Source organism: Mustela nivalis (assembly GCF_964662115.1).
Source record: "Mustela nivalis genome assembly, chromosome: 7".
Taxonomy (NCBI): Eukaryota; Metazoa; Chordata; class Mammalia; order Carnivora; family Mustelidae; genus Mustela; species Mustela nivalis.
The window spans coordinates 121487843-121515271 of record NC_139026.1 but is presented as its reverse complement, the minus strand read 5'-3'; the positions used below and the strand labels follow the sequence as shown (position 1 = coordinate 121515271).

Sequence of the window (27429 nt, the reverse complement as noted above, 5' to 3'; positions counted from 1 at the left end):
CCATAAAGTAAGGGGGTGGGAGCCTAAAAGAGAGCGAGGAGCGTCGCGGTGCGTCCTTTCAGTATTCACTCACACACGCACACAGACGCACACACACAAAGCGTTCCCGTCCCGAAAAAGGAATTCCGGACGTGGGAAGAACGAGATTCTAAGACGCGTACCGCCCCGGAAGGTAATTGTCTCAGGCAAGGTTACGGGCGGGGGATTCTACGGGTGCCGGGAGGGGCCGAGCGCACATCCTCTTATCACCGCGAGGTGCGGCTGTGCCTGAAGCAGTAGCACCGGGTCTTCTGAGATTGCTGCCTCGGATTCGTGCTTTCTTCTCTCGTCCCCCTCCCCAAAGGAGTACCCTCCCCTTCACCCCACACTTGGAGTAGGTAACTGGGCGCGGGCCAATCCTGTGCAGTCCCCTCTTTGGGGACGAGGGAGGGAGTACTTCTGGTGCGTGCCGGCAGCCGCGCGCGCGCGTGTCCCAGTCTGCGGACTGGGCTCGTGTCCCGGAAAGCGAGGGGGCGGCCGCCGCGAAGGCGCGGAAAGGAGGGCCAGTTTAGTGAAAGAGCTTGGGCTCGGGCTCTTCGGTGCAGAGAAAGCAGGAAACACCGCAGTTACCTGTTCATGTGGGTGCGGTGGTTGAAGCATCTGCAAAGGGGGGAATGGCACCTCTTCTTCGTTCGTGGAGGAGGATTTTGAGAGAGAGGGAGAGAACCCTGCCCGTCCGCTCCTGAGAAGGTAGAAGAGGAGAGAGAAATTGGGGGGAAACCGACGAAAGGGGGGAGAGGTGACTCCTTTGAGCGTGAAATTCATTTATCCCAGCCCTGCCAAAGTAGCAGCCTGGAAAAATACAGCCAGATGGTATCAGTAGCCGGGCCATGCTGGAATCCTAAGACTGGAAGAATTCTAGTCTAGTGAAATTTGCAGTATCATTCTTTTTCCCTCCTCTTTTCTCCATCACGGTTATTTTCCTTATTCCTTCCGTATCAGATGGCGACCAGACAATAGAATATTTTAGAAGTTCACTTTTGTTTGTTTCTGCAGAAGAATCAGATTCTAGCTGCTGAGTAATTTGACTTGGGCTTGTCCCAGTCACGTCTGTCTAAGGGCACACATTTTAGGTACCTCGTTAAAACGGCACACTCTGGTCCGTCTGAGCAGTTTTAGGTTAGAAAGAGGGGGGAACCCCACCGTCTACAGGCCTCTTCAGAAAAGTATTCATTAGGATAATTATAGGATCCTCTGCCTATTTGGAGTTAGAAACTCCTCCCCCCAAAAGTTTCATGTTTTGTTTTTCTCAAAAATGTTACTGGCTAAGTGGTTTAGTTGGGAGCATCATTTTTAAAGATAAGTTTTTCAAAGCAGAGGTAAGTTACAATGTTGCAGTGTATGCTGGGGGAGGGGCGGCAGTAGTTTTTCCTAAGGACTTCTGAGATCCAGGATTATGTAGTGCTTTCTGTTTTGAGAGGGAAATGAAGCAATATTCCATAGATGTGAGAGAATTGTGCCAGACTGCCAGATCTAAGGGAGACGTAAAGCTGAATGGAGCAATCAGTCCAGATGTTCGTTTTGATTTGACCTAGGAGTAAATAGGTTGCTGCTGAAGGAATTATTAGCATTGATGAGGCGAATTAGGGTAAGGTATTTTATGTTGGAGATAGGAATTAATAGATGTATAGAAGAAAGTAGAAACTGGGAATATAATCCTTCTGGGAGGAGTAATATGTTAACAGCCCAGGAAACTTGAGTGTAGAGTTAGAGGCAACTGCAAAGCATTAGTACAGAACTGGTTATTTGTAGAGAAGCAGTCAAGTTTGTAAACTTAAATATAAATACTACAGGGACGGAATTTGTTACAGATGTCTTTTATTTGGGCTATATACTTTAAAAGGGAGTTTGGTGACTTTTTAGTATTACAGTTGATTTTTTAAGTTAACTAGTTACACATTTAACTAGCCTCAAAAAAAATCAACATTACAAAGGGATGCTCTGGTGTTGTGAATGGATACAGCTAAATTCCCTTTGATTATTTTTTAGCCACCATGTTTGTCTTTTCTTCACTTAGCCATGAAGTGTTTATTCTCAAGTCTCTTCAATAAAACCTTTACAACAATGGAAATAGTTGCTTTTTCTCATGCATGCCTAAAAATATCAGTAGCTAAACGATTGTGGGGGAGGGGGTTTATTGTGTAATTTTAAATTAAATAATGGAAAACATTTCCTGCCCTGAACCCACATGACTAATCCTTCTAAATTAATACTTCCATCTACCTGCTGTTTTTATCCACTTGGATATCATGTCAGCATCTCAAACTCAGTGTGTCCATATTTAAAGACTGTACCACCCCTTTCTCCTGAAGCCCCAAAGTCCTTTAAGAACTTCTTCTCGGAATTAGCTTTGAAAACCCCTTCCGTAGACACTGGTTTAGGACAGGTAATAAAGTTTCATATGCAAGGAATTAAGTCTGTTTCCTTGCCACCGCTACCACCCTAGACCAAACCTATGGTATCTGTTGCTTGAGCTATTGCAAGAGGTTCTTTACTGGGCTCATTGTACAGCTGTAACCAATTAACCCTCCCAAGGGTAATTAGTCCACAACCCAAACTAAAAGTAATGATTATAAATCACCAAGTAGCCTCATTTCAGGAAAATGTTACCTCTCTGCCCATCCAACCCCCACATCTGCCAGAAAAGAAAAGAAACTCGGTGGCTTTCCATAATTAACAAATTACAGGAAGTCTTCAGTATCTGAGGATAATTGTTGTCAGCAAAGGAGAGTTCACGTAAAGCGGATCCATTTGAGACGGACCAAAATTTTGCTATAAGTGGTACAAAAGAAGGAATGATCAAAATATCTTTTGAAAAATTAAGTTTTTTAAATTTTTATGATTATAACCAAGACCATTAAATGTAACTATTCCAATTGATTACTTATTTATTATAAATCACATGGCTTTTCTGTGTAATTATTCTGAAAGAATGTGGGATGACATCTTGGACAGGCCTAAGCATTTGATGCTTGACTTACACAGTCATAAAGTTATTTTTGCAAAAATTAATCCTCTCCCACTTAATTTCTTTCAAAATGCCTTATTGGAAATATCTCAATCCAATTATTAAACTGTTTCAACTGCCTGACCTTGGTCAGTCAGAAGCTTTGCTTGTGATTTGAGCTTCTACACCTTTTATTTGGTTGAACGTAAACAGTGTTTACAATACTCAACTTTTATCTGGGAGAGAGTCGCCAGCATGTTATTTCTTGATTTTTTTTTTTAAATATTTTATTTATTTATTTGACAGACAGAGATCACAAGTAGGCAGAGAGGCAGACAGAGAGAGAGGAGGAAACAAGCTTCCTGCTGAGCAGAGAGCCCGATGTGGGGCTCGATCCCAGGACCCTGGGATCATGACCTGAGCCGAAAGCAGAGGCTTTAACCCACTGAGCCACCCAGGCGCCCCTATTTCTTGATTTTTTTGCTTCACTTTGCAACTTCAGCAAACCGTAGGGATTCCAATATGGTAATAACTGAATAATGAGAAGCCTGAGTGCAAACTCCGCCCCCACTTAACCTGAATTGAGCTGTTGTTACTAGTACTGAAATATCCAAGATTGTGAAAAATAATCATTTTTCTTCCTCCCTTCAGTGGAGAATTTTTAAGTGCTATCCCCAAGAGGCGCTTACACAGTAGCAAGAGCTTGTGGCATGCCCGCGTTTTGGGGCTCTTTATTTGCCCCAAATTTGGGAGAGGAGGCAGGCATGGAGCCAAATCTGTGTAAGCCCTTAGAAATGTGTTTGCATATGTTAACATCACCCATCATGTGGGGTTAGTTTGCAGGGGGAGAGGGTGTGGGAGGGTGTGGGAGGGAAAGATTGAGAACCACAGAGCTTGCCAAACTCTACTATAGTAATTTCTCAACCCTTCCCCTAATTAGTGTTTCTGTTTTTCATGTGGTTCCTTCCTGAAATGCTTTCCCTGTCTCGGTGTCTAAATCATATCTTAATATCAAATGGCCTCTTAGTAGTGGTCAACTTTTCAAAGTCTATTACTTTCCCTGCCTCCCAAGTGGATGTGATTTGTTGCTCACTTAAAACACCCTGGTATTGCTTTATCTCTGTAATAGACATTTACCCTTCTGGTTCCTTGTGAGTCCAACTATGAGGTCTCCAAGGGCAGGATTATGGGTCAGTTTGCACTTTCTGTGTGTGTGTGTGTATTTCAAACATTTGAACTGCCCCTCTCATAAAGTCAGTTAACCTCCTGCCTACCACTGTATGGCAGTTCTAAGAATCCTGTGATGTCTTCCCTCATGAGAGTTTCTGGTGCCCTGAAAAAATACAGCTAACATATCATAGACCTTCAGTGTTCAGACCAAACAAAAACTACATAAAACAGATTATGTGAGTTAAAACAGAAGAACACAACATTATGTACACGGGTATTATTTTAAGTATAACATGTACATCTTAGCAGCTTAGCAGCAAAATGTAAATGACTTGAAATTCTAGCTAAGGGAGTGGATAAAATTTACATTACACTTTACTTTTAAATCTGAAAATAGGATGGAGTCAGCTCAGGAAAGCTTTATCACAGTCACTGAGACAGGAGGGTTTGACGTGCAATGGAGCCTTGTTTCTTTCTGTACAGCCTTACTTGTAGGGACCAGTCCCCACATGGCACCATTTAGCTTCCAGTTTTGAAATGGTGCTAAAAATAATATTCTTTTTTCTGTTTCAGTAGTATTTTTGAGATGCTTTTATAATCCTGAACATTTTGGGAATCACAGAATAAAGAAATTATTTTGAAATCACCCTTTTACCACATTTTTTGGTTATTTACACTGTCAGCAGATTGCTTCAAAATACTGTTGCCTCTTGGGGCTGATTGCATTCCAATTACCCTGGAGAGGCTCAGCCCTGCTTCCCACTTTTTTTTTTCCTTTTTTGTAATTTATGTCTGTAGTTTGTTGTCTTCCTAGCTCTCTAATAGTCTAGCTTAAATTTTTTTTAATACAGTCTGTTTGAAACAACTGTTTATAGCTTAACATTTGCTGACCAAAACTTCCATCTTTTGATTACTGAGACTGGTATAATAGAGTTTAACTAAACTGTTTAAATGATGGATCATCCTTCAGAATAGTACTTTCCACCTTTTGGCCATCAACAATGCCTTTTACAGTCTGGAGGCAGCTAGAGATAAAGATAAGGGGGCCTAGCAGATAATTTAAATGCCTTAAAGTTATATGTAAATCTGAAGGAGCTAGTGGCCCCTTTGCCCCTATATACTCACCTGGGGATGGGGGATGACCTCCATTTTGTCTAGACTTTCTGGGAGTCCAGATTAGGAACCCTTGTAACAGAAAAGTTACAGATGATCTAACTCTTCTTTTACGAACTTCTGGTGGTGTTCAGCCTTTTGAGGTCTGCAGTTTTGTTTTTAAGAAGTTTGGGTAGGCATCAGAAAAGTTATTTGGGGTCAAAAATACAACTTTTCAAAAGGAGGTCGAAATTTTACTTAATCCAACCATCTTGCATGTAAATTTCAGATTACATCGTGGACTAAATGGGTTCCCTTGGATGCCTAAAAGTTTCTCTCGAGTGACAGAATTAAAAGCAGAGGAAATATTCTTTCTGGGATGTATATGTTCCTAATAGGGAGGAAATGGAAATCTGAAAGATAAAAATCTAGGTAGAGAAAGTTCTTTTATCTGGTTCTAGAGACCACTCAGGCAATGACCAGTAGCCAGCCTTTGATTTAACCTGTGGTTAGTGTTCCTCTGGATCAGCAGACTGCTTTGATTGCCTAACGATGTAAATTATTTGCCATATGTAAACTAATGCTAGTTAAAAGTTTACCAGGAATAACTGCCTCTTTTGTTACGCTATAGGCATATAGTCACTGTGCTAAATGATTGTCTCTAAATACGCACATAGCTTACTGTTTATTTAACTTTCTAGCGTCTGTTCAGACGTCACCAAATCAAAGGAGGCTTCCCTGATCACGTCATGAAGATACCAGCACCTGCCCTGCACCTTCTCTACTCTTCTTCATCTTCCTCTGTAAAGCTTAAGAGTCTCTAATGTAAATTTTGTATATTCCTCAGTTTTCTCCCCTTCCTCCCACCAGAAAGTAAGCTCCTGGTAGGCAGGGCATTTGTACAGTGTACTACTGCGTTTCCAGCACTGAGGACACCCCTCACAGGAATTCCAGCCCCTTTGCCACAGGGTGCTCTAGCCAAGTTATTTAAGATCCAGTCGATAATTCATTTTTTATAAACATTAATACAATTTGTGCATACTTCTTTATGGTTAAACGAGTGTGAAAATGTATACACATTTCTTTCTGTCTTCATTAAGTGGTTTTTATTTCTTTAGCATAAAGTCATTTCTTTCTTCCCTAATGCCTCAAGTTTTACTTTTTTGGCAAAGTTCTTACTGGAAATTGAATTCCTCGGTTTACCCACAAAATAATCTGCAGGCAACAATGTTGATTAATCTCATGATACAACAGAAATACATTTAATTTTACAACAGAACTATATATTGAGTATCAGGCAAAATATACACCCAGTGGACAGTAAAATGATCACTTGGGTACAGTAATGCCATGTATATATTATTAGCCTGTTGAATCCAAAGCAAAGCTCCATGAACTAGTCTCCTAGACTTGGTCATTCTTTGGATCTACTGTGGCTTTCAACAACCCAACTGCTTGTCTCTTGGGGATTTAAAGACTGCAAAGGTAGTGATTGTTAATTGAGATGCAATTCACATACCATAAAATTCACCTTCTTAAACTGTAAAATTCCATGGTTTTTAGTGTATTTGCAAAATAGTGCCACCGTCACCACTAAGTTCTAGAACACCTTTCATCAAAAAGAAGCCCCATACTGGCAAGTAGTCACTCCCTATATTCTCCTTCCCCCCGTTCCCTTGGCAACCACTAACTAATCTGCTTTCTGTATCTCTAGATTTGCTCTTCTGGGTATTTCATATATATAATCTTAAAATATTTGGCCTTCTGTATCTGGCTTCTCTCACTTAGCATAATGTTTTCAAGGTTCATCTATCTTGTAGCAGGTGTCAGTACTTCACTCTATTTATGGGTGAATAGTATTCCATTGAATGGATATACCACATTTTATTTACTCATCAATTGATAGACATTTAGGTGGTTTCCACTCTGGGGGTATTACAAATTATACTGTGATGAACATTTATGTAAAAGTTTTTATGAGAGTTTGTTTCATTTCTCTTGGGTATATATTAGGAGTGAAATTGCTGGGTCATATGGAAACTCTGGTTAACCCTTTGAAGACCGTTTTCCAAAATGGCTGCACCATCTTGCAATCCTTCCAGCAGCATATGAGGGTCTCAGTTTCTCTACATCCTCACTGCCACTTGTTATTCTCCACCTTTTATTATAATCTCTATAGTAGGGGTGAAGTGTGGTATCTCATTGTGGTTTTGATTTGCCTTCCTCTGATGGCTAAAAATGCCAAACATATTTTCATGGGCTTATTGGCCATTTGTATATCTTCTTTGGGAAAATGTCTATTTAGGTCCTTGTCTATTTTTAATTAGGTTGTCTTTTAATTATTGCATTCTGAGATTTTTCACATATTTCAGGCACAGTTCTCCTATCAAATTTACAGACTTTTTTTCCCATTGTATGGATTGTTTTTTTCTATCTTGTTGGTATCCTTTGAAGCACACAAGTTTTTACTTTTGAGGAAGTCCAGTTGATATGTAGTTTCTTTGGTTGCTTGTGTGTTGCAGACCACATCTAGGAGATCATTGCCTAACCTAAGATCATGAAGATTTACACTTATGCTTTCTCCTAAGAATTTTGTAGGTTTAGCTCTTACATTAGTTGTCCATTATGAGTTAATTTTTATACACAGTGTTAGGTAGAGGTTCATTTTCTTTTTTCTTTTTTTTTTTTTTTTTTTTTCTGAAGATCCCATCTACTTAGCACAAGAGCGCTAGGGGGGGAGGAACAGAGAGAGAAAGAATCGCCAGCAGACTCTGCACCAAGTGTAGAGGCCGATGCAGGGCCAGTGACCCCAAAATCATGACCTGAGGTGAAATCGAGAGTCAGACGCTCAACTGATTAAGCCACCAAGGCACCTGTGAGGTTCTTTTTCATTCTTATGAATGTATGTATCTAAGCCCAGAACAAGCTCTTGAAAAAGGCTATTTGTTACCCGCCTTGAGTGGTGGTATTCTTTTTTTTTTTTTTTTTTTAATTTAATTGACAGTAAGAGAGGGAACACAAGTAGGGGAGTGGGAAAGGGAGAAATAGGTCTCCTGCTGAGCAGGGAGCCTGATACAGTGTTAGATCCCAGGACCCAGGGATGGTGACCTGAGCCAAAGGCAGAGGCTTAACCCACTGAGCCACCCACACTTCCCAAATGGTGGCATTCTTGTTGAAAATCATTAGACCATATAAATATGTGGGTTTAATTCTGGACTCTCTATTCCATCAGCTGATATGTCTGTCCTTATGCAGGTACCCACACCATCTTGATTACTGTGGCTTTTATAGTGACTTTTGAAATCAAGAAGTGTGAATCTCTTTAAAACTATGTGCCAAGACAATTTTGAAATTGAGTTTAACTAAGTTAGTCAAATAAAGACAAGTAGACAAAGAACTATTCTTCAAAGTAAGTCTAGGCAGGTCCTAAACTAACCTAATTTACTTAGGAACAGAATGGCTGTCTAGACTTACCCAGCCAGGTTCATTTTACTCCTTCCTTCATTTATTTTTTTTTAAGATTTTATTTGGTTATTTGTCAGAGAGGGAGCACACAAGCAAGGGGAGAAGCAGGCTCCCCACTGAGCAAGGAAACTGATGGAGGACTGGATTCCAGGACCTTGGGATCATGACCTGAGCTAAGGGCAGATGCTTAACCAACCGAGCCACCCAGGTGTCCCATCTTCCTTCATTTATTCAGCAGTAATTTTAGGTATTTCTATACCAACACAACTGTGAGCAGTGTTGAACACTGGACAACATAAAGAAAAATCTAACGTCGAGGAGATGACTTTGGAAATTTCATCCCAGGTGGGAGGTTTTCAGCCAGAGCAGTGATGGTAAAGATAGGACACTTTTAAGAAATGTTAGAGACAGAATTTTTAGTACTTACAATGGATAAATTATAAGTTGGTGAAGGAGAATAAGGGATTGGAGCTATCTCTACTTCTAGCTTGGGGTGTGGGGGTGATGGGTAGATGGAGTAGATAGGCAGATGGTAAGGGAGTAGACTGCACTGGGCTGAGTAAGTGCACACAGTGGTATCATCTGTTCTTTTGAGAAGTCTAGCAAGGCAGAAGGAGGGAATAGGGTTGTGAGAAGGTTAAATGTGTTTGTTTTGTTGGGTGTATTTTAGGATGGACGGTACTTGCCATCTGAGATAAAAATTGCAAATGTGATATTACTACTTTAGGTCTCAGAAGAAACAGAGTGGGGTGCCTGGGTGGCTCAGTGGGTTAAGCATCTGCCTTCAGCTCAGATCATGATCCCAGGGTTCTGGATTTGAGCCCTTCATCGGGTTCCCTGCTCATCAGGGAGCCCGCTTCTCCCTCTGCCTGCTTCTTGCCCTGCTTGTTCTCTCTCTCCCTGTCAAATAAATAAATAAAATCAAAGAAAGGAAGGGAAGAAAGGGAGAAAGCAAAGACACTCTTTCCTCCGAGACATTTGTTAGGATAGTTGATGTTGATGGTATCTTCCCTGGAGTAAACATAGCGAACGTTAGGAGGTACAGTAGGTGAGGGAACTATAGATCTTAAGAGCAGTAAAGCACTGGAGTGGCCACTGAGAACTGTAGAGAGAATAATGAAGAAATAGAAAATAGGATTGAAAAAAGACAAGACAGAGGATCAGTTCAGGAAGTCTAACAGCTAAATACCAGTTCGTAAAAGAAAGAACAGAGAGAATAGAAGGGAGGAGATTATCAATGAAATATTTCAAGAAAAATTCCCCATAAAGCACAGTATGGTTCTCAGATTGAAAGAACCCATTGACAAAACAGGGGAAGGGGATTAAAGGTACAAACTTACAGGGGCACCTGCGTGGCTCAGACTGTTAAGTGTTCAACTCTTGATTCTGACTCAGATCATGATCTCAGGGTTGTGAGATCAAACCTCGACAGGTTCAGAGCTCAGCTGGGAGAAATCTGCTTGAGGCTCGCTCTGTTTCTCTATCTCAGTCTCCCTTGGTCCCTCACATGGTTGTGAGCACTTGCTCTTTCTCTCAAAAGTAAATCTTCAGGGGCGCCTGGGTGGCTCAGTGGGTTAAGCCTCTGCCTTCGGCTCGGGTCGTGATCTCAGGGTCCTGGGATCAAGCCCCGCATCAGGCTCTCTTCTCAGCAGAGAGCCTGCTTCCTCCTCTCTCTCTGCTTGCCTCTCTGCCTACTTGTGATCTCTCTCTCTGTCAATAAATAAAATATTTAAAAAAAAAAAAAAAAGTAAATCTTCAAAAACACAAACAAAAGATACAGACTTCCAGCTATTAAATAAATGAGATACGGGAATGCAATGTACAGCATAGAGAATATAGTTAATAATATTGTAGCAAGTTTATATGGGGACAGATGGTAGCGAGATTTTCCTGGGGATGACTTCATAAATTATATAAATGTTGAGCCACTATGTTGTACCCCAGAAACTAATAAAATATTGTATGCCAACTATGCCTCAATAAAAATAAGGGCCCATTTGAGATCCCAACACAATAACATCAACACAAAGACATGAATAACTACAGGTTTCCAGAGAAATAAAATAGGCCCCATAGAAAAAGGTTTGGATGTCATAGCAGCCAACGCAAGACAACTGAGCAAGGCCTCCATATTTCTGATAGAAAGTGATTTTCAGCCCATACTTCTATATGCAGCTAGGTTAGTCAGTCCACTTTGAGGGCAGAAGAAGATTTTCAGACATTCAGGGTATACAAAACAGGAGAATAAGCCAAGAATAGAGACTGGAGTAGTGTACAACACGTGGAAGACAGGGCCTGCTTCCGCAACAGAGCTGGTGCTACTGGCCAACTCATGCACAGCTGTGACTTCGATACATGTTGAAACTTGAAAGTGAACAGGCCACAATGTAAATGTGTTTCATTCCACTGAGCTGCACAATTTAATATTATTAAAATGGTATAACCACTTACCACAAGTTTTAAAAAAAAAAGATGTGTGGGAGGTAAAATCAGGCAGCTCATACAAGTCTTACAGTTGAGCTGTCAAAGGTAGATAAGGGACAGCAGTGAAGGGGTGGGAATGGGGAGTGGTATACAATTTTTGTACTGTTTCCCCCTTGGAAAGCTTTTAAATTTAGAGTCAAAAAATCCACGAATGTATGTGTAAGTGCCTAGCGCCCACCCAATAAGAGCTTAGCTAAGATGAGCTGAATCTGACTAGGATGGCTGAGGGTTCTTCCCTGGATGTTTCCTGGGGCCTTGGCCAGGCAGGACTCCTGGGGCAGTCCTCCCAGGTTCACGTGAGAAAAGCGGCTTTGACGACGTCAGAAAAGTTTTCCACCATTTAAGTACTCTGACTGGTGGCCTCTGAACAAATGTTTAATTCAGAAAAATAAATGTAGCCTAAACAAATTTTATTATCTTCCAGCGTGAACTTCCCGCCTGAGGACTAGAAAGACGAAGTAGTTTGAAAATGGAGAACCAAGAACCAGCGGATCCTCCTCAAAATACCAAACAGTCTATTATTTCAGAGGAGGTATAAATTGTTTTTTACTTCCCTTTCTCCTCTCTGCACCCCCCTTCCCAGAGCTGAGTTTAAATGAAATGTAGGAACTGTTGTTTCAGATGCTTGTATTTAATTCTTTTTTTTTTTTTTTAAGATTTTATTTATTTATTTGATAGAGATCACAAGTAGGCAGAGAGAGAGGGGGAAGCAGGCTCCTCACGGAGCAGAGAGCCCCAGGAGCCCGATGCGGGGCTCGATCCCAGGACCCTGGGATCAGGACCTGAGCTGAAGGCAGAGGCTATAACCCACTGAGCCACCCAGGCACCCCTGTGTATTTAATTCTTAAAGACAGTTTCTTGGGGCGCCTGGGTGGCTCAGTGGGTTAAGCCGCTGCCTTCGGCTCAGGTCCTGATCTCAGGGTCCTGGGATCGAGTCCCGCATCGGGCTCTTTGCTCAGCGGGAAGCCTGCTTCCTCCTCTCTCTCTCTCTCTCTCTGCCTGCTTCTCTGCCTACTTGTGATCTCTCTCTGTCAAATAAATAAACAAAATCTTTAAAAAAAAAAAAAAAAGAGTTTCTTAAACACTGTTCCTACTCCCTTTTTAGGACCAGGGACATAAGGGAGCAATAGTATGTCTCTGAATGATATGCACTAATGAAATGGAGGCTGTTTTTAAAATGGATTTTGGCTGTTAATACAAAAATTCTCAAAATTTTATTAAAAGCTTCCCTGGGTAGAAGAATAAATCATAATGTGAGTTTTAGTGTTTAGACATTTCATACTTAGGTATCACATCACGTCTTAGTTAGCTGTTTATGGTCTCAATATCTGTGTTTAAGAACGGTAACAATCTAAGTTGTTAGTTGTAGTCTGAATTCCAGAACTAATGTTTGTGTTATATGTTATTTGATTTAGCTTTTAATAAGTCTCTTTCTGCAGGAACCATTGCAATGGATAAATTTTAAGTCCTTCACCTTGGAACTCTGACCTTGACATCTTCCTGCAGTTGTTTACGATTTTAAAATCTTTCCATGTTGTCTGTGAATAGATCTGCTGATAATTATTAGGTTGCTGCTGGCCAGAAGTGAGAGATAGGATAGGGAGGAAAAGGCTACTGCTTTATGTCCACAGTGAATCTCTCCTGTCAGTTCAGTATAGTGCCATAGGTAAGTTAGTCCAGGTAATGGAAACTCATTGTCTAGGGAGAACAATCCTGGGCCACCTGTCTTGGATGGGGTGGGAAACCCACGTGTCACTGGAAATGCAGTTGTTGAACATGGTTTCTTCAGTCAGCCTCCCGGTGTGGTCGCTGACCATAAACCACACTGATGAGTCTCTACCCACACGTGTGTGACGAGCGCTCCGCTCAGAGGATAGAACACTAGGTCCCCGAAAACCCCTCATTCCTGGTTCTCCCTCTCCACTCCCCTGCACCCTCCCAAGAGTTTTTCAACTATCACCTCTTTTCACCTCCCAGGATCACTTCCAAAACTCCAGAAAGAAGCTGAACCACCCTTCAGAAACAAAACTTTCCATACTTTGAACTGAAAACCTTCACACAACTACTGGGAGGGATAGGTGGTCACTGGGAGGGCCAGGCAGAGAAAATCTGAAAGAAAACAAACCTTCTAAATAAAATCCTCAGTTTGAAAGTTTCCCAATTTAATGTCTCCTTTTAGTTAATTTCAGAAGGAAAATGGGTCAAGCTTGAAAAAACAACATACATGGATCCTACTGGTAAAATAAGGTAAAGGATTTTTTTCCCTTTTGTAAAATGCACAGTGTTTGGGTTGTCAGTCGGGTCTCCATTTTGCATTCGGCATAAACTCTGATAGTGTCCTCATTATAAACTTGGTCTTAAATGAAAAACCCATTTCAGTGCTTTCCCATTGTCAGAATGTCTAGATTGCTTATAATCTCTGAATAAAATTACACTGTCAGTATGTTATAACAACTAATTGAGAATTGATTTTTAACACCATTCTCCCTGAGGAGGTTTGTATGAACCTGAAATTTGGAGCCAAGCCTCACTTAAGCTGATCAGCAGAATAATGAACCATCCAGGGTGCCTCCTTCCGGTCACACCAGTTTTTAATTTGTAAACTAGAAGGATTAAGGAGAGGATAGTACTGGGTTTGAAGTAAAACCTCTATCCTTTACACCTTGCTCGTGTGCTCGTGGAAATGGGAACTGGTGGTTGGGGAGAGGGAGTTTTGGAAAGCATTTCACAGTATGTGCCAGTTCCCATGAAACTATGACAAGACACCCTTCGACCTAAGTGATCACATTCCTGACACTGTCTGGAGTTACGTTTGTGCCTGAAAAATGTTCATCAAAATTTAAAAAGACAACAAATCGAAAGCACCCTCACCATTTTTAAAATTGGGAAGTGACTGTAACAGTGTACTGTAATAAGAGAATACGATGTACAGTATGAGGGAATATAGTCCGTGATACTATAACAACTTCGGTGACTACCCTTGGTGTGGTGAATATTAATTATTGAGTCACTGTGTTGCACACCTCAGATACAATATCGTGAGTCAGTTCTTCAGTCTAAATTCTTCAGTCTAAAGTGGGAAAATAATTTTTTAGTGTATTCATTTGGTAAAATCTCTGCAGTCATCTACAAAGCAAATTCTGAAGACAGTCTAGCAATATGAGAAAGGCAATTAAGTTGATAATAATATAGGAAATGGTAGATATGTGTTTTGAATTCTGTGTGTGTGTGTATGTATATGTATGTATGTATTTATAAGAGAAGGCTAGAAGGAAAACTGGCAAAATATTAGAGGCAGCTGTGTGGTAAACCTTTTCTGTTTCCCCAATTTTCTGTTTAGAAATTTTTTTATATTATAACTACCAGAAAAAAAAGTTTAAAAATAGATTAAGCATTTTAATGAAATATAAAAAGGAATGAAGTGAAATGAGAAAATACAAAAATAGAACTAAATTTAGAATCCAGATTACATGATATAAATTCGTTAATATAAAAAGTCCATTTGCTAAGTGATCAGGTAAGAATACGGGTTTCTTTGTGAGGAAGTACATCTACATTCCGTGTGAAAGTACGCACACTTGCCAGTAGTAACTGATACCACTTTAATTACATTTACTAAGCCAGCAAAAGTATTACTAAGTGACAGTGTGAGGGAGCTGCAGGAAACATTAAGCTCTCCATAGCACTATTAAATTAAAACCTCAAAATAAGAAAACTAAGCACACTGCAGTCCATCAACACAGGGGAATATACAGAACACTTATCTGATGTGAATCTGATGGGCGGAACAAAGTAGGAAATTACTAGTGGGTACAGGAACACAGTCCAGAAATGTGGCCAGGTCCCAGGCCTCAGGAACACAGTATGCTCAAATATGCTTCTCTCTGAAAATGTAGACAGATGAGAACCCAGTTGGTAGTGATATGGTTTGGCTCTCTTTTCCCTATAAAATTGTTTAAGTGTATAACAGATAAAAACTCTTAACACTAATTTATCAAAAGAGTACCTCTTGGTTTGTACCAGTTCATCTCTTCACCTGACTCCTTTTCCTTCGTCAGCATTTCTGAGTCAGGGATGTGCATCAGAATTATTTGGAGGCTTTTTAATCACATTACTCTCATCCAGGTCTCCCCTTCAGATTGCCTGTCTCAGTAGTTGAGGCGTGCACCCGAAAGTTTACGTGGCCTGTTACCGCACGTTCACCTCCGTTCTCACACGTAGACATCTTCCCCTGACTTCCAGAGAGCTTTTACAAATCAGTTCGTACTAGAATGTCAGGCTTTGGAGAGTGAATCTGGATTTTCCCATAGGTCGTGATGAGTAAACTTAGGAAATGTTTTATCTCTTACCCAATACATAAGCATGTCGGTAAGGATGAAATAGCAGCCCGAAAATCCTTTGTTCCACCATATTATTTGTGGATTAAGATATGGAATTGATTTTGTGTAAAAACTGCTGGCCATGTGCCCCTTCATGGATTTTTGGGACAGAGCCAAAGTCTTCATTTGTTTCCATTCCGGCCTCTTGTGTTTGTTGACTAGACCAACAACATAATACGAGAAAACAGGCTTTCCTATAGCAAAGACTCAAAAAACGGAATAACTTAGCTAGAATCAGAATTCTAGAGCTATAAGAAGCTTTTGAGATAACTTACTCTTAAGTCCATAGCTTTACAACTGAGAACAGTTTCAGGGAGTTTGTGGCTATGAGGTTGGCTGGTAGGCAGGCAGAGACCAAGATTTTCTGACTCAATCAAATGTCTCTCTCAGAGTCCCTTGAAGATGATTGGAGCTTTTGTGAGGCATTCCTGGTCTGGCTTCCTTATTAGTGCATTTATATTTCCTTGCTGATTTATGGCTCGTTACTGGTTATTTTACTTGATCTTAACCACTATAATGATGGTACTCTTTCTGTTTCCCTTATTCCTAGTGTTTTTGGGGTGGTACCTTCAGTTTCCTCAGCACTGTCTTCTTCAGTCTTTACAACTAACCTTAAGAGACAACAGAGAGACCTATGCCAAAAGGTGTTTTGTCTCCTGCAACCTGTATTATTTACTGATCAGAATTGCTTGTTGGTTGGCTTCTTGTTACTAACCGGAATGTTGGGCAGTTGTGAGTTGTCATAATAGCATTTGGTTTTCTTAGGTTCGTTTTGACACATTTGCCATTAAAATTTGAGTATAACACCAAAAGATCTACAGTTTATAGTAAGAAAGGTTTGTTTGTTTTTTAAAAGATTTTATTTGTTTATTTGAGAGAGAGAGAGCGCGAGAGAGAGCACACAAGCAGCGGGGAGGGGCAGAGGGCGAAGTACACTCCCTGCTGAGCAGGGAGCCTTATGCAGGACTTGATCGCAGAACCTGGAGGTCACAGCCTAAGCCAAAGGCAGAGGCTTAACTGACTGAGCCACCCAGCACCCCCAGAAGGGTGGTTGTTTTGTTTTGTTTTTTAACTAGAGTAAATATTTGGATTTTTTTTCCATAGAAATTTGGCACAGTCCAACCCTTAAGAAGGAGCAGGTCAAAAGTGCGAGGGCCCCTCTGGGGAGCCCATCTCCTCAAACCCACTCCTCTGTGGGGAGGCAGACCTTGATGCCTTTCTTACCCTAGTCTCCAGCACCACTCACATGTCTTATTTCTCCTAGATCCAGAGGTCATCTGCTTCTTCACTCCCATCTGTTATTCCTTTCTCTTGAAGGGATAAGAGAGTGAAGGGGAATTTCCCTCATATGCCCTTCCCCTTCAGACACAATTACAGCAATAACTAGATTTTCAGGACAGCATTCCCCAGAAAGAAACAGCTACTCAGGGAAAGGGAGCAGGAACTTGTTCACTACTCACTTTTTCCTCTGTGGACCATTTCCCCCTTAGGTAAGATAGATCTCATACATGCAAAAGAGAGCACTACCTAAATTTAATAATTCCTCAATGAATAAATGGAATGGTCCTGCTTTCTTCAATTGTTATTTTAGGTCGCATGTAAATAACAGCTCAGTAGTTCCTATTGTACCAAATACCCTCTCTTTTTAGCAAAAACTCTGGACTTTTCATAGGACCGTAATCTGCACACTGCTCAGTAGCTTTGCAGCTTAACTGCTCACCTGTGGATTTATGACCCAGCCTGAAATACTTCCAGTGAACGATTTGAAAAGCAGCTCAAGCGAATAACAGGCCTTGTCTTTAGATAGCACTCAGAGGGTTAGAGTTGGGTGGCACATTTTCTTCAGAAGAATTTTCAGAAGCATCAGGAAAGCACAGTGGGCGTTTCCTATACCGATGTGTATGGCTGTGGTCTTCTTCATCATTATCGTTAGCACACTTGCATGCTTTGCATTTGAAAGTTCTGGTTGTAGACCAAAAACCCAAGGACATTCCCCTCTGTAATACCAGTGATTTTTTTTTCTTCTCTGCCTGAACAGAACTTGGGAAACTGTGAAACGTACAACCAGGAAAGGACAGTCGGCTGATGGTAGGAGTGCAAACCTGTTACAGCTCTTCATGAAGGTCACCGCGCATTATTGCCGGAGGCGGGATTCTTTTTACTTTAACCAAGACCTTAGAGCAGTTCTCTTCAATTATGATCTTTTATCATTAAACTAACTTTCCTTTTTGCGGTGCTACATGATTAAATCAGGCTGTCTCTTTTTTTAGTTTATAGATTTATTCATTTCGAGAGAGAGAGCGTGGCAGGGTGGAGGGTGGAGTATGGGGCAGAGGGAGAGAGGGTTTAAGCAGACTGTGTGCCAATACAGGCCTTGATATCACGACCTGAGCCGAAACCAGCAGTCAGACGCTTAACCAAATGCACCACCCAGGCATCCCAATCAGGCTTTCTTTATAAATAACTTTTGCCTCCTGTTATTTATTCTCAGTACAGTGTTCTGAGGGGAGGGTATATGAATATTTATAGCCAAATATAAGTCAGTGTAATTTGAAGCCACATACTGTGTCTAGATAAGACTTTTAGAAATCCTTTGTATTCTGTTCAGAGGCCCTAGGTGAAAGTCTTTAATTCGGAAAAATATTTGGCCCTACATTATGATGGACCAGTTGCTTTATAAGTTGATGAGGAAATGGAATTAGGAGAAGACTGTTCTATTCATTCATTTCACTGTCCCTTCCAGGCATAAATAAATGCTTTGACTGCTGAGATCCTGAAAATCATCTCTGGTCTAGAGGAAGTTGGGCAGTAGATCTCTGTTTCTCCCTTTCATTTTGTTGTCTGTTTTTACTGGAAATTAACAGAGTAGCTGCCTTAGCTGCTGTTTCTGCCTGCCAGGATAGTTGGGGGCAAAGGGATAGCCAAGAGCTTCCCGTAGGCAATTTGTGTTTTCCAGAATGCAGTGGGGTTTTGTCTGTGTTTTGTTCTAAAGCCACGTAAAACGTTTCCCTCTTGGGAGAAAAGGTCCTTGATCCTAAAATTGTGAAATCCAGTGTAGCTAGCGTTTACCACAAACAGCAGGACTGACTTGATTCATTCTTTAAAGGAAATACAAGCACAGGGAGATGAATGTCCCTTCACCGGCCCCCAACCCCCCACCTCCCCCACTCCCATCTTTTGTCTGGCTTGCTTCAGAGTGAGAAATGAGCCTCTGCAGAGGTTAGCGTAGGCGAGAATGTGTCTTTGACCCTGGGCTAAGTGTTCACGGACGTTTCATTAGGGATCTTCCTTGGTCTTATTTCCCGGTCATAGGTGTGGCGGTCATCCCAGTGCTGCAGCGCACACTTCACTACGAGTGCATTGTTCTGGTGAAGCAGTTCCGACCGCCGATGGGAGGCTATTGCCTAGAGTTCCCCGCAGGTGAGTCTCTGAACCGAGGGGCCACCAGACCCCGCACCAAGAACTGCAGTGCCTAGACCCTGAACACCTTTTTATCTGTGCCTGTGGTTCTAAGTAAAACAGAAGCATCCCTGCGGCGAGCTGCCCTGTCGCATTCTAGTGGCCTGCTAAGCCCGAGAGCAAGGCAAGGGTGGTGTCCCAGCTGACCTTTCCAAGCCACCTCTTGGCAGCATTCTCTCTAGCTTCTCTTTGAGGAATTGCATTTTCCTAATTTGTCAGCTGAGTTCATTTTCCATCACTAGTGATCCATCTCCAACCAGAAATTCACAGTAATAACTAGGTCAGACTCTTTACTGTGTAAATGGAAAAGACATCTTGATCTTCCTCTATGTGCCCAGGCCAGGGACATGGTCTTAATTTCCATTAGAATATTCTCTTGAGTTGCACAGTTAAGTTGAGCTATCCAGAATTTGAAGCTGTATATCATTGTAGGACTTAATGGGGTTGTTCCCATCTGAAGAGATTACATCTCATTTATTTATCATGAGCGGTATAGGTTTTGTACAAATTCAAGCCCGTGAGAACGCATACCAACTTTCCTTCTCATTTACCTGCCATTTCACTGAACTTTAAAAGTAACAGAATAGGCTATATTTTACTTTTTCATTGCATTATTTCCTTTCGAGTAAAATAATCCAAGTTCTAAGGTCCTCCCCACTTGGCCTCCCTGTTAGCTGCCTCAGGTCCACCAGCCTCTCAGCTTCTCCCTCGCACACGATGCTCATGCCAGCATTTCTCTCCAGGCCCGAGAATCCCTGTGCAAGGGAGGAAAGCACAAAGGTGACACTGTGACATGAGGAAACTGAAAATAGTGCCAGGCTTCCCAGGCTGGTGCACATAGGTGGTTCCGTCACCCAGGCCAGTGGTCCCACACCATGAAGCCATTTCTCCTCACAGGAATCCGTGGTATCCAGGCTGCAGAACACGAGTGCCGAGACACTCGTGGAAACAGTTGAGGTCTAAGTAAGATGAACAGAAGGGAGCTGTCGGAACCTACTCGATCTGCTGAGGGCTTTCTTCTTTTGCCCTTTTTTCTTAGAAAAGTTCCAAACCTCAGTCAGCTTTACCTGTACAACCATGTTCCACAGTCCTCTGATTCTTCTGAGGTAGCTCGACCGCAATTATACTAGAAGGAGGAGAGTTTTGAAAAAATCTGGCTTTCCCTAGCCCCCCTCAAATCACAAATGATTTGAACTTCTAGGTCTCATCGATGATAATGAGAGCCCAGAGGCAGCCGCTCTTCGGGAGCTTGAGGAAGAAACGGGCTATAAAGGTGATGTTGCAGAATGTTCTCCAGGTGTGTATTGCTGTCCAGGTGAGCACTCGGGGACAAACTCTTGAAAGTTAGTGAAGCGTAGATTCTTCTGTGTGTAAAAGATAACATAGATGTTCATTAAGCTCGGGATTCAGGTGGCTTTTGTCTTGGCTAGTTCACTGAAGAGCAGTCCTAGTTAGATCTGGTCATCCTCTACACAGAAGCCACCCCCCGCAAGGGAGCCACTTTGAACAGGAAGGCCACAAAGCTAGAGCAGAAAGTGAAATTTGTTACCTTCCCAAGCTTCCCACATCCTAAGCTTTATCTTTTATTTCTTAACCTCATCCCCATGCCACGCACCTCGCTAGAATTCTTTTCTTGACATGGCGAAAGGAGTTGACAGCGTAGTGTCTAATTTTGCTCAGACTCACCACACTGAGGAACTCAGGGGAAAACACGAGTGCTGGCTGCGCGTGTGCTCGGCAGGCCCGCAGCCCTGCTGAGTGAATCGGGCCAGCCGTCACTTTCCTCACAAGTTCTGTGTTAACCGGGAATCATGAGCCCCGTTTTCTTACAAAGATATTTAAGTAAGGAAACAAGTGGCATGTGACTGGGGTCCGTCAGGGTGACCTGTCGCTTCTCTCCATAGCCGTGTGTATGGATCCAGGTTTGACAAACTGTACCACACACATCGTGACAGTTACTATTAACGGAGATGATGCTGAAAACGTGAGACCTAAGCCAAAGCCAGGTGAGCGTGCGGTGGGTGTGTTTAAGGTGATTCTGTTGCGTTAAATATCATTCAGTTTGCTACTGATTTCGGTATGTGACTTGTCAGAAGAGTAATGGGCCTGTAGATACTTCATCAGGGCTCCAGGCTTTTTTCCTGATCTTCAGGTCCTTTAGCATTTTCTTTCAGTGCTTTCTGATCTTTATGCTTTATAAAATGTTAAATTACAGTATTTCCATATTTTCTGTGTGGAGTTTATTCCCACTTCATAAAAGGAGCCCCAGGTCTGAATAGTAGACAATGAAAAATCTTGAGAGTCACTCATTTCTGGTTTTGTGTGTATTACAAACATGGCATAAATATTGTGAGCAGACAGCAACTGACTGTGCCCGGGGTTCCATAGAGAAGTGTTTAGGAAACTCCTGGCTCTCTTGTATTTCTCAGCAAGTTTGGACTCGAACTTTGATGCCTCTGTCCATCCCTGTTGTCTCCCACCCAATGAAGGCACTGCTTACACACATGCACGCGTGCACACACACACACACACGTCACAGCCGTACTTTTCCATTGCTCTCCGGCTCAGGTGTTCCTGAGTGGTCCAGCCCCCACCACAGCTGATTTTATTTTATTTTTTTATTTTTTAAGATTTTATTTATTTATTTGACAGAAATCACAAATAGGCGGAGAGGCAGGCAGAGAGAGAGGAAGGAAAGCAGGCTCCCCGCCGAGCAGAGAGCCCGATGCGGGACTCGATCCCAGGACCCTGAGATCATGACCCGAGCCGAAGCCAGCGGCCTAACCCACCGAGCCACCCAGGCGCCCCACAGCTGATTTTAAATGCACAGTTCAAACTCGCTAATATGCACAGGACCCGCAGTGCGAGAGTCCGCTGTCCTCAGAGCACTGCCATTCCTGGGTCTATACCCCCAAAGCGCTAACAGCCAGTGTTCGCACAGATCCTTGCACCACAGCGTTTGGATAGTGGCACTCACAGTACCCAATCGGTGGCCTCTGGCAGGTGCATGGAGAAACAACGCGTGGTGTGTGTGTACAGCCCTTAAGGAGACAGGCCGGCGCAGGCTGTAATGGGATGAACCCTGAACACTGTGCTGAGTGCTTCTTGCCGCCTGACAAAAAAGCATCCGCAGGGGCTCCGGGCTGGCCCAGTCAGTAGAGCGTGCAACTCTTGACCTCCGGCTCAGGAGTTCAGGCCCCACTTTGGGCATAGAGCTCACTTTAAAAAAGGAAGGAAAAAAAATGTTTTTAAGCCTAAATTTGACAACTCCACTCATATGAGGTTGCCAAAACTCCACATATCCAGAGAGATATAACATACAATAAGGTCAGTGTGCATGCAGACGTACTACTTAATGGCTACCGAGCTTCTCTTTATGAGGATGAGAAAGGTGCTGGTAACTGCATAGCAGCGTGAATGAATTTAATGCCACTGAACTGTACCTTTTAAAATGGTTAAAATGGGGACTTTGGTATATTTTAACAACTTAAAAATACATACGGGTATCTCCTAGAACATGCTTTAAATGTTGCTGTTACACATTTGGAGAACAGAAATGGTTTTGTACTGTTGGAATGCTTTTTACCATGTACACAGATGAACTTAGCAGAGACCCAAGTTTCTGCCGAATTCTTACACACTTCTAGTGTGTCTTGCACAGCGAGCACCCACAGCGAGCCTTTCTCCAATGTCGTCCTTGTGTTTGTTTTCAGGAGATGGAGGTATGTTACCCAGCTGGCAGTGGCTGACCGTGTGTATGGCTTAGCGCAGTGGAAATGGCTGCAGGCATTTTGTGGTGTTCTGGTAGGCCCTCTTATTCTTCAGCTTTGTTTTCACGTGCACTTTGTTTGTTTAGAATTTGTCGAAGTAATTTCCTTACCAAAGAATGACCTGCTCAAGAGACTGGATGGTAAGCATTCTTAAGACTATTCCCCAACTTCCTCAATGTTTCCCCATCCCTGGCCCCAGCCAGTGGGGCACTAAACAATTCCATTTCTGTAATTATATTCCTCCTCATTCAAGTCAAATACCGAAGAAACTGTTGTACAACTGCAGTTCCCCAACAGTAATTTTTGTTTCTGGGTAGCACAGAGTTTGAAAATGTGAGCAGAACATTCTGCATCGAGTGAAAGCTTTGAGTAGTAGGGTTGTTGTTGTTTTGTTTTTGTCCTGTGGAAGAGTCAAAATATATTCCTGCAGATTTGCCAAAACTTCTATACCTCAAATCTCTAATCCATGGCAATGCAGAGGCCTAAGCAGATCCCTCTCAGCTGATCTTCCTAGTGCCTGCTGGATGGTTCTCTGCAGGGTAGAAGTTAAAGGAGAATTTAACAATATTCTTCCACAAAGACTGAGGTATATGAAGAGCAATACGGTGATACAGTGAGCCAGACTGGCAGTGTGACCCCTAGGAAATCACTGGTCATGTAGTTCCGTCATGAGGAGGGAACTACAGAGGGTTTTGATAAAAAATTAAATAAGGTCATGTGGACAAATGTGCTCTGATGAAGCGACAGTAGGATGTACTGTACTGGAGACAGAGGCCCAGCTGGGAGGGTCCCGTTTGCTCATTTGTAAAGAAACAGATAGTCTTTCTAATCTGAATATTTTAAATTTTTTACTTTGAAAAGTAACTTGAAGCATTGTTTGGCCTGAGGCTTTGAGGACTCTCTTCCACCCCTTCCGTAAGAACCAGTGGCTTATAATTTTATTTCTGATATCCGTGTTGTTTTAAAAGTAAGTATAGTATGAGCTTCCAAAAATGACTGATTTCAGAATTCCCAGAAAGCGTCCCTTCCTCCTTTATCTTTTTAAGAACTAGACCTGAGGTAAAGAGCACCAAGTCTCAGAGTTAGAAACACTCACAGCGAAGAAAGCCATGGTTTACCCAGAGAAATCTCTGGCTGCCAGTAACGGACAGCACGACTGAGTCTTTCGGGTTTGCCGGAGTCTGAGGCTCCACCCGCCATGCGTTAGTCATGAGCCAGAACACGTTCCACAGCCTCTCCTTGCTTTTCTCCTTAAACAGGAATGAGAGGTAGCCCCTGTCTCCAAAGAGGCAGCAGGGAATTAAATGATAATGTTGGCACTAGAGAGCTTAAATGTTAAATGCTTTATGTCTCAGGGAAATATTCTCCCTCCCACCCAACTCAGCCTGCTTCTAGCCTTAGACAAGGGGAAGACAGAAAAGAAGAGGAAGGAAGATAGAGACAGACAGATTTGTAGAAAGAGGAAGGGGAAGAAAAACCATTTTTCCTAGCTTTATTAGAGTCAAAATATAGTAATCAAACCATTTATTCAACAAGTAACATTTGGGAAGGTATTTTGAGTTGTTTGCTGTAAGAAATAGTTTTCAACACTTACCAAGCTCCCACCGTGCACAGAGAAGGAGGCCATAACCCTGCCTTCCAGGATCAACATATCTCTGAGCATGTTCCTAAACTAGTGGCTAGGAAAACAAGTGACAGATCCCAAGTCTGATCACCTCCACCTGAGCGATACAGTTCTCCTTAAAGCCCACTGTACAATGTAGGATTCTGAGACTTCATTCTTTCTTTAAAAAAAAAAAATAATATATTTATTTATTTATTTATTTATTTGAGAGAGGGAGAGAGAGAGAAAGCAGAGAGAAAGGGAGAGGGAGAAGCAGACAGTGAGCAGGGAGCCAGGCGCAGGGCTCAGGGCTCAATCCCAGGACCCCAGAATCATGACCTGAGCCGAAGGCAGATGCTTAACTAATTGAGCCCCCCAGGGGCCCCTAAGACCTCATTCTTGGTAGAACTCCAGTCCTGTCATGCACACAGCTTAACTTATGTGTAGAAAATACACCTCTCCCTAGAGGTGGAGAAAACGAATGAACCCTTCCATGAGGGATGGAAGAATCACCACTGAATCACCACTGAGCCCTATAACGAGCTATGAACAAACAATTGATCCACAAACTTAGAATGTTGCCGTTTTAACACATAAAATCATCCTGAATGTGTGATCTTCTCCCTTTACGCTTTTTTCTTGCTCTTGTCTCTTGCTGGAAATGGAATCCTGCTTATATATCCTTTCATCTTCTTTCTCACTAGAACAAGATCCTTGAAGGCAGAAAATGTCGTTTGCCACTTGATCTCTAGCATCTGGCACATAGTAGTAGCTCAGTGAAGACGGACTGATTGATAAGGGCATTTTCCTTGATGAGCTTCATTATCTAACTTGTGTGCTTTGTTTCCTCTAGCTCTGGTAGCGGAAGAACATCTGACCGTGGACGCCAGGGTCTACTCCTATGCTCTGGCACTGAAACATGCAAACACAAAACCGTTTGAAGTGCCTTTCCTGAAGTTTTAAGGCCAAAGGACAGTAGCCATGTTTTTATAAATAAGACCATCAGGCCTCCTTCACTAAGACTTTGTATTCAGCTTAGCTTCCTGTAGACTTGAAATTAGCTTTTTTTCATTAAATAAAAGCAATACGGAATACATGTGGTGATATGGTATAATTACAGGTAGGCTGTAGTCTTCATTTAAATGCTAAACTCCAGCAAAGGCTCATGAAAAAGAACATAAATGCAGATACCGTTTTTAATCCAGTTAATTTTTAAAGTTCAGCTGTTACTTACCTAATGTAGTCCAACAGACAGGAGTATTTCTGGAAGAAAAATGACCTGAATTCCAAATTAGGTCAATTATTCCCACCCTCGGTCCCCATATAAACTTCTGTAACTAGGTATGCAAATAACTATTTACTACATCAGTGTTTAAACAAAGATTTTTTTTTTTTTTTTTTTTGAAGACAGACCTATACAGGGACTTTCTTGGTACTTCTATTAATTATCGGCTATTTGGAATTAATATACATCCCTGCAGAGCAAAGAGTGTAAAATCAACAGAGAATAACATCCATGAGAAACAAATATTTATTTACATTTGGCTAGTGTCCTCCTACCCACCTAACTACTGAAGGTAAACAAGCTGTTAGGTATTGAAAAATGGTTGATTCCATTCATTATAACAAGGTTAAGAAGCTAATGAAAATACAGGGCCCTTGCCTCAAGCAGGCATATATATTTTAGAATTTCATTTCCTGTCCTTACCTCAGAAAGTACTTGAAGTTTCAAAAACCAAATCCATTTAGGTGGCTGGGTGGCATCACTGTCTTGGTGTTGAACCGTGACTGTAGCCAGCAAGGAGAGCAAATACCAAAACCCCAATACAACTACCTTACAGGGGAGAACAGGGGCACGGTTTCCAGCTCAGGCCATGCCCAAAGCCCCCATCACCCAAAACGTCTGCCAGTGTCCCTGGGCCGTTTTCTCAGCTTTTGGCTGTGCTTAGCCCTTGTGTTGACTTCTGTGGCCTCCAGCAGCTCCAGAACTATCACCCTTCAGCTGAGCCCCCAGTGGAAGTCTCAGAGTGATGCTCCCTGGCCAGCCCTAAATCGGGTTTCCAGCCCTGCACTCTGGCCCCTCAAACCAGATAAAACCAGGACACTGACACCTAAAGTGCTATAATATAGTTCATTTGTCTATGGGGTTACTGTACTCAGTGTATCACTGTATTCATCTCTGTATCCAGAGATGTTTTTGTGAGCAAAAATACAAGATCTAGGGGCATCTGGGTATCTCAGTGGGTTACGCTGCTGCCTTCAGCTCAGGTCATGATCCCAGGTGGGAGCAAGGCCCACATCCGGCTCTGCTCAGCAGGGAGCCTGCTTCCTCCTCTCTCTCTCTGCCTGCCTCTCTACCTACTTGTGATCTCTGTGTGTGAAATAAGTAAAATGGAAATGCATCCCTTTAAAAAACCAAAAACAAAAAACAAGATCTAGTAGACTTTCTAGTTAGTTCTCCAGTTTCATCCTTTCCTCCAGGATGAAACTGGAGAACTAACTAGATTGAGTCTACTCTGTAAATATGGCAAAAATTAGGCACCCAACTACTTGCTCTAATGGTAGTTTTCCCCTGTGCCCCTAACCCTTTAAAAAAAAAAAAAAATCCTTATTTTTAATGCTAGGCATCATGATTCTCTAGAGATCTTATTCCTTCTCCCTGAGCTCCCAAAGACCAAGCTCTATAATCTCCCTGGTAACTGCCTTCCTTCAAAAATCAAGAAAGAGAAGGCATATGGAAAATACACAGACTCGGCGCACAGACCAGTCTCCAAACAGACCAGCTCTTCCGAAGCTACTCCCTGCAAAAACTGAGACACCTACTCTTAAATGTTGGTGGAGGAGAGATCTTTGTAACCCCTATCTGTCCTTTCTACCTTTTTCTCTTCCTAAGAGTGCAAATCACAAGACTGCTAACTCCTAGAACATACCCCTAATGCCCTTTATATTAACCTTTAAACGTCCAACACTGTCCTTGGCAAGTTAGGTCAGCTTGAGAGCCAGCAGTCTGGATGTTTTCCA

General features: G+C 42.2%; 1 protein-coding gene across 10 annotated transcripts; it reads left to right on the top strand.

The window, feature by feature from the left end:
• The first annotated feature begins 33 nt into the window (after positions 1 to 33).
• Positions 34 to 25502, top strand: NUDT5 (nudix hydrolase 5). Of its 10 annotated transcripts, none has more exons than XR_014314219.1 (9): positions 34 to 172; positions 11622 to 11729; positions 13377 to 13444; positions 17615 to 17664; positions 18889 to 18996; positions 20237 to 20332; positions 20940 to 21041; positions 22749 to 22945; positions 25262 to 25502. XR_014314219.1 is itself a non-coding variant. In XM_082740843.1 (9 exons), exons 2-8 carry the CDS (start codon positions 11667 to 11669, stop codon positions 22904 to 22906), a joined length of 513 nt encoding a protein of 170 aa, XP_082596969.1. In that variant the 5' UTR covers positions 34 to 172; positions 11622 to 11666; the 3' UTR covers positions 22907 to 22945; positions 25262 to 25502. The 10 variants fall into 10 exon arrangements, 6 of the variants coding, with proteins under 6 accessions (XP_082596969.1, XP_082596968.1, XP_082596967.1 ...); XM_082740843.1 differs by having other exon boundaries at positions 20940 to 21052; positions 22892 to 22945; XM_082740842.1 differs by lacking the exon at positions 34 to 172 and adding an exon at positions 201 to 373 and having other exon boundaries at positions 20940 to 21052; positions 22892 to 22945.
• Positions 25503 to 27429: the final 1927 nt, after the last annotated feature.

Excerpts from the sequence above, each read along its gene's own strand:
- NUDT5 (XM_082740840.1), top strand. The coding sequence starts at position 11,667 with ATGGAGAACCAAGAACCAGCGGATCCTCCTCAAAATACCAAACAGTCT. Across the intron at positions 17,665-18,888 it reads GAAAGGACAGTCGGCTGATG|GTGTGGCGGTCATCCCAGTG; the intron begins GTAGGAGTGCAA and ends TCCCGGTCATAG. Across the intron at positions 21,048-22,891 it reads TAAGCCAAAGCCAGGTGAGC|AATTTGTCGAAGTAATTTCC; the intron begins GTGCGGTGGGTG and ends TTGTTTGTTTAG.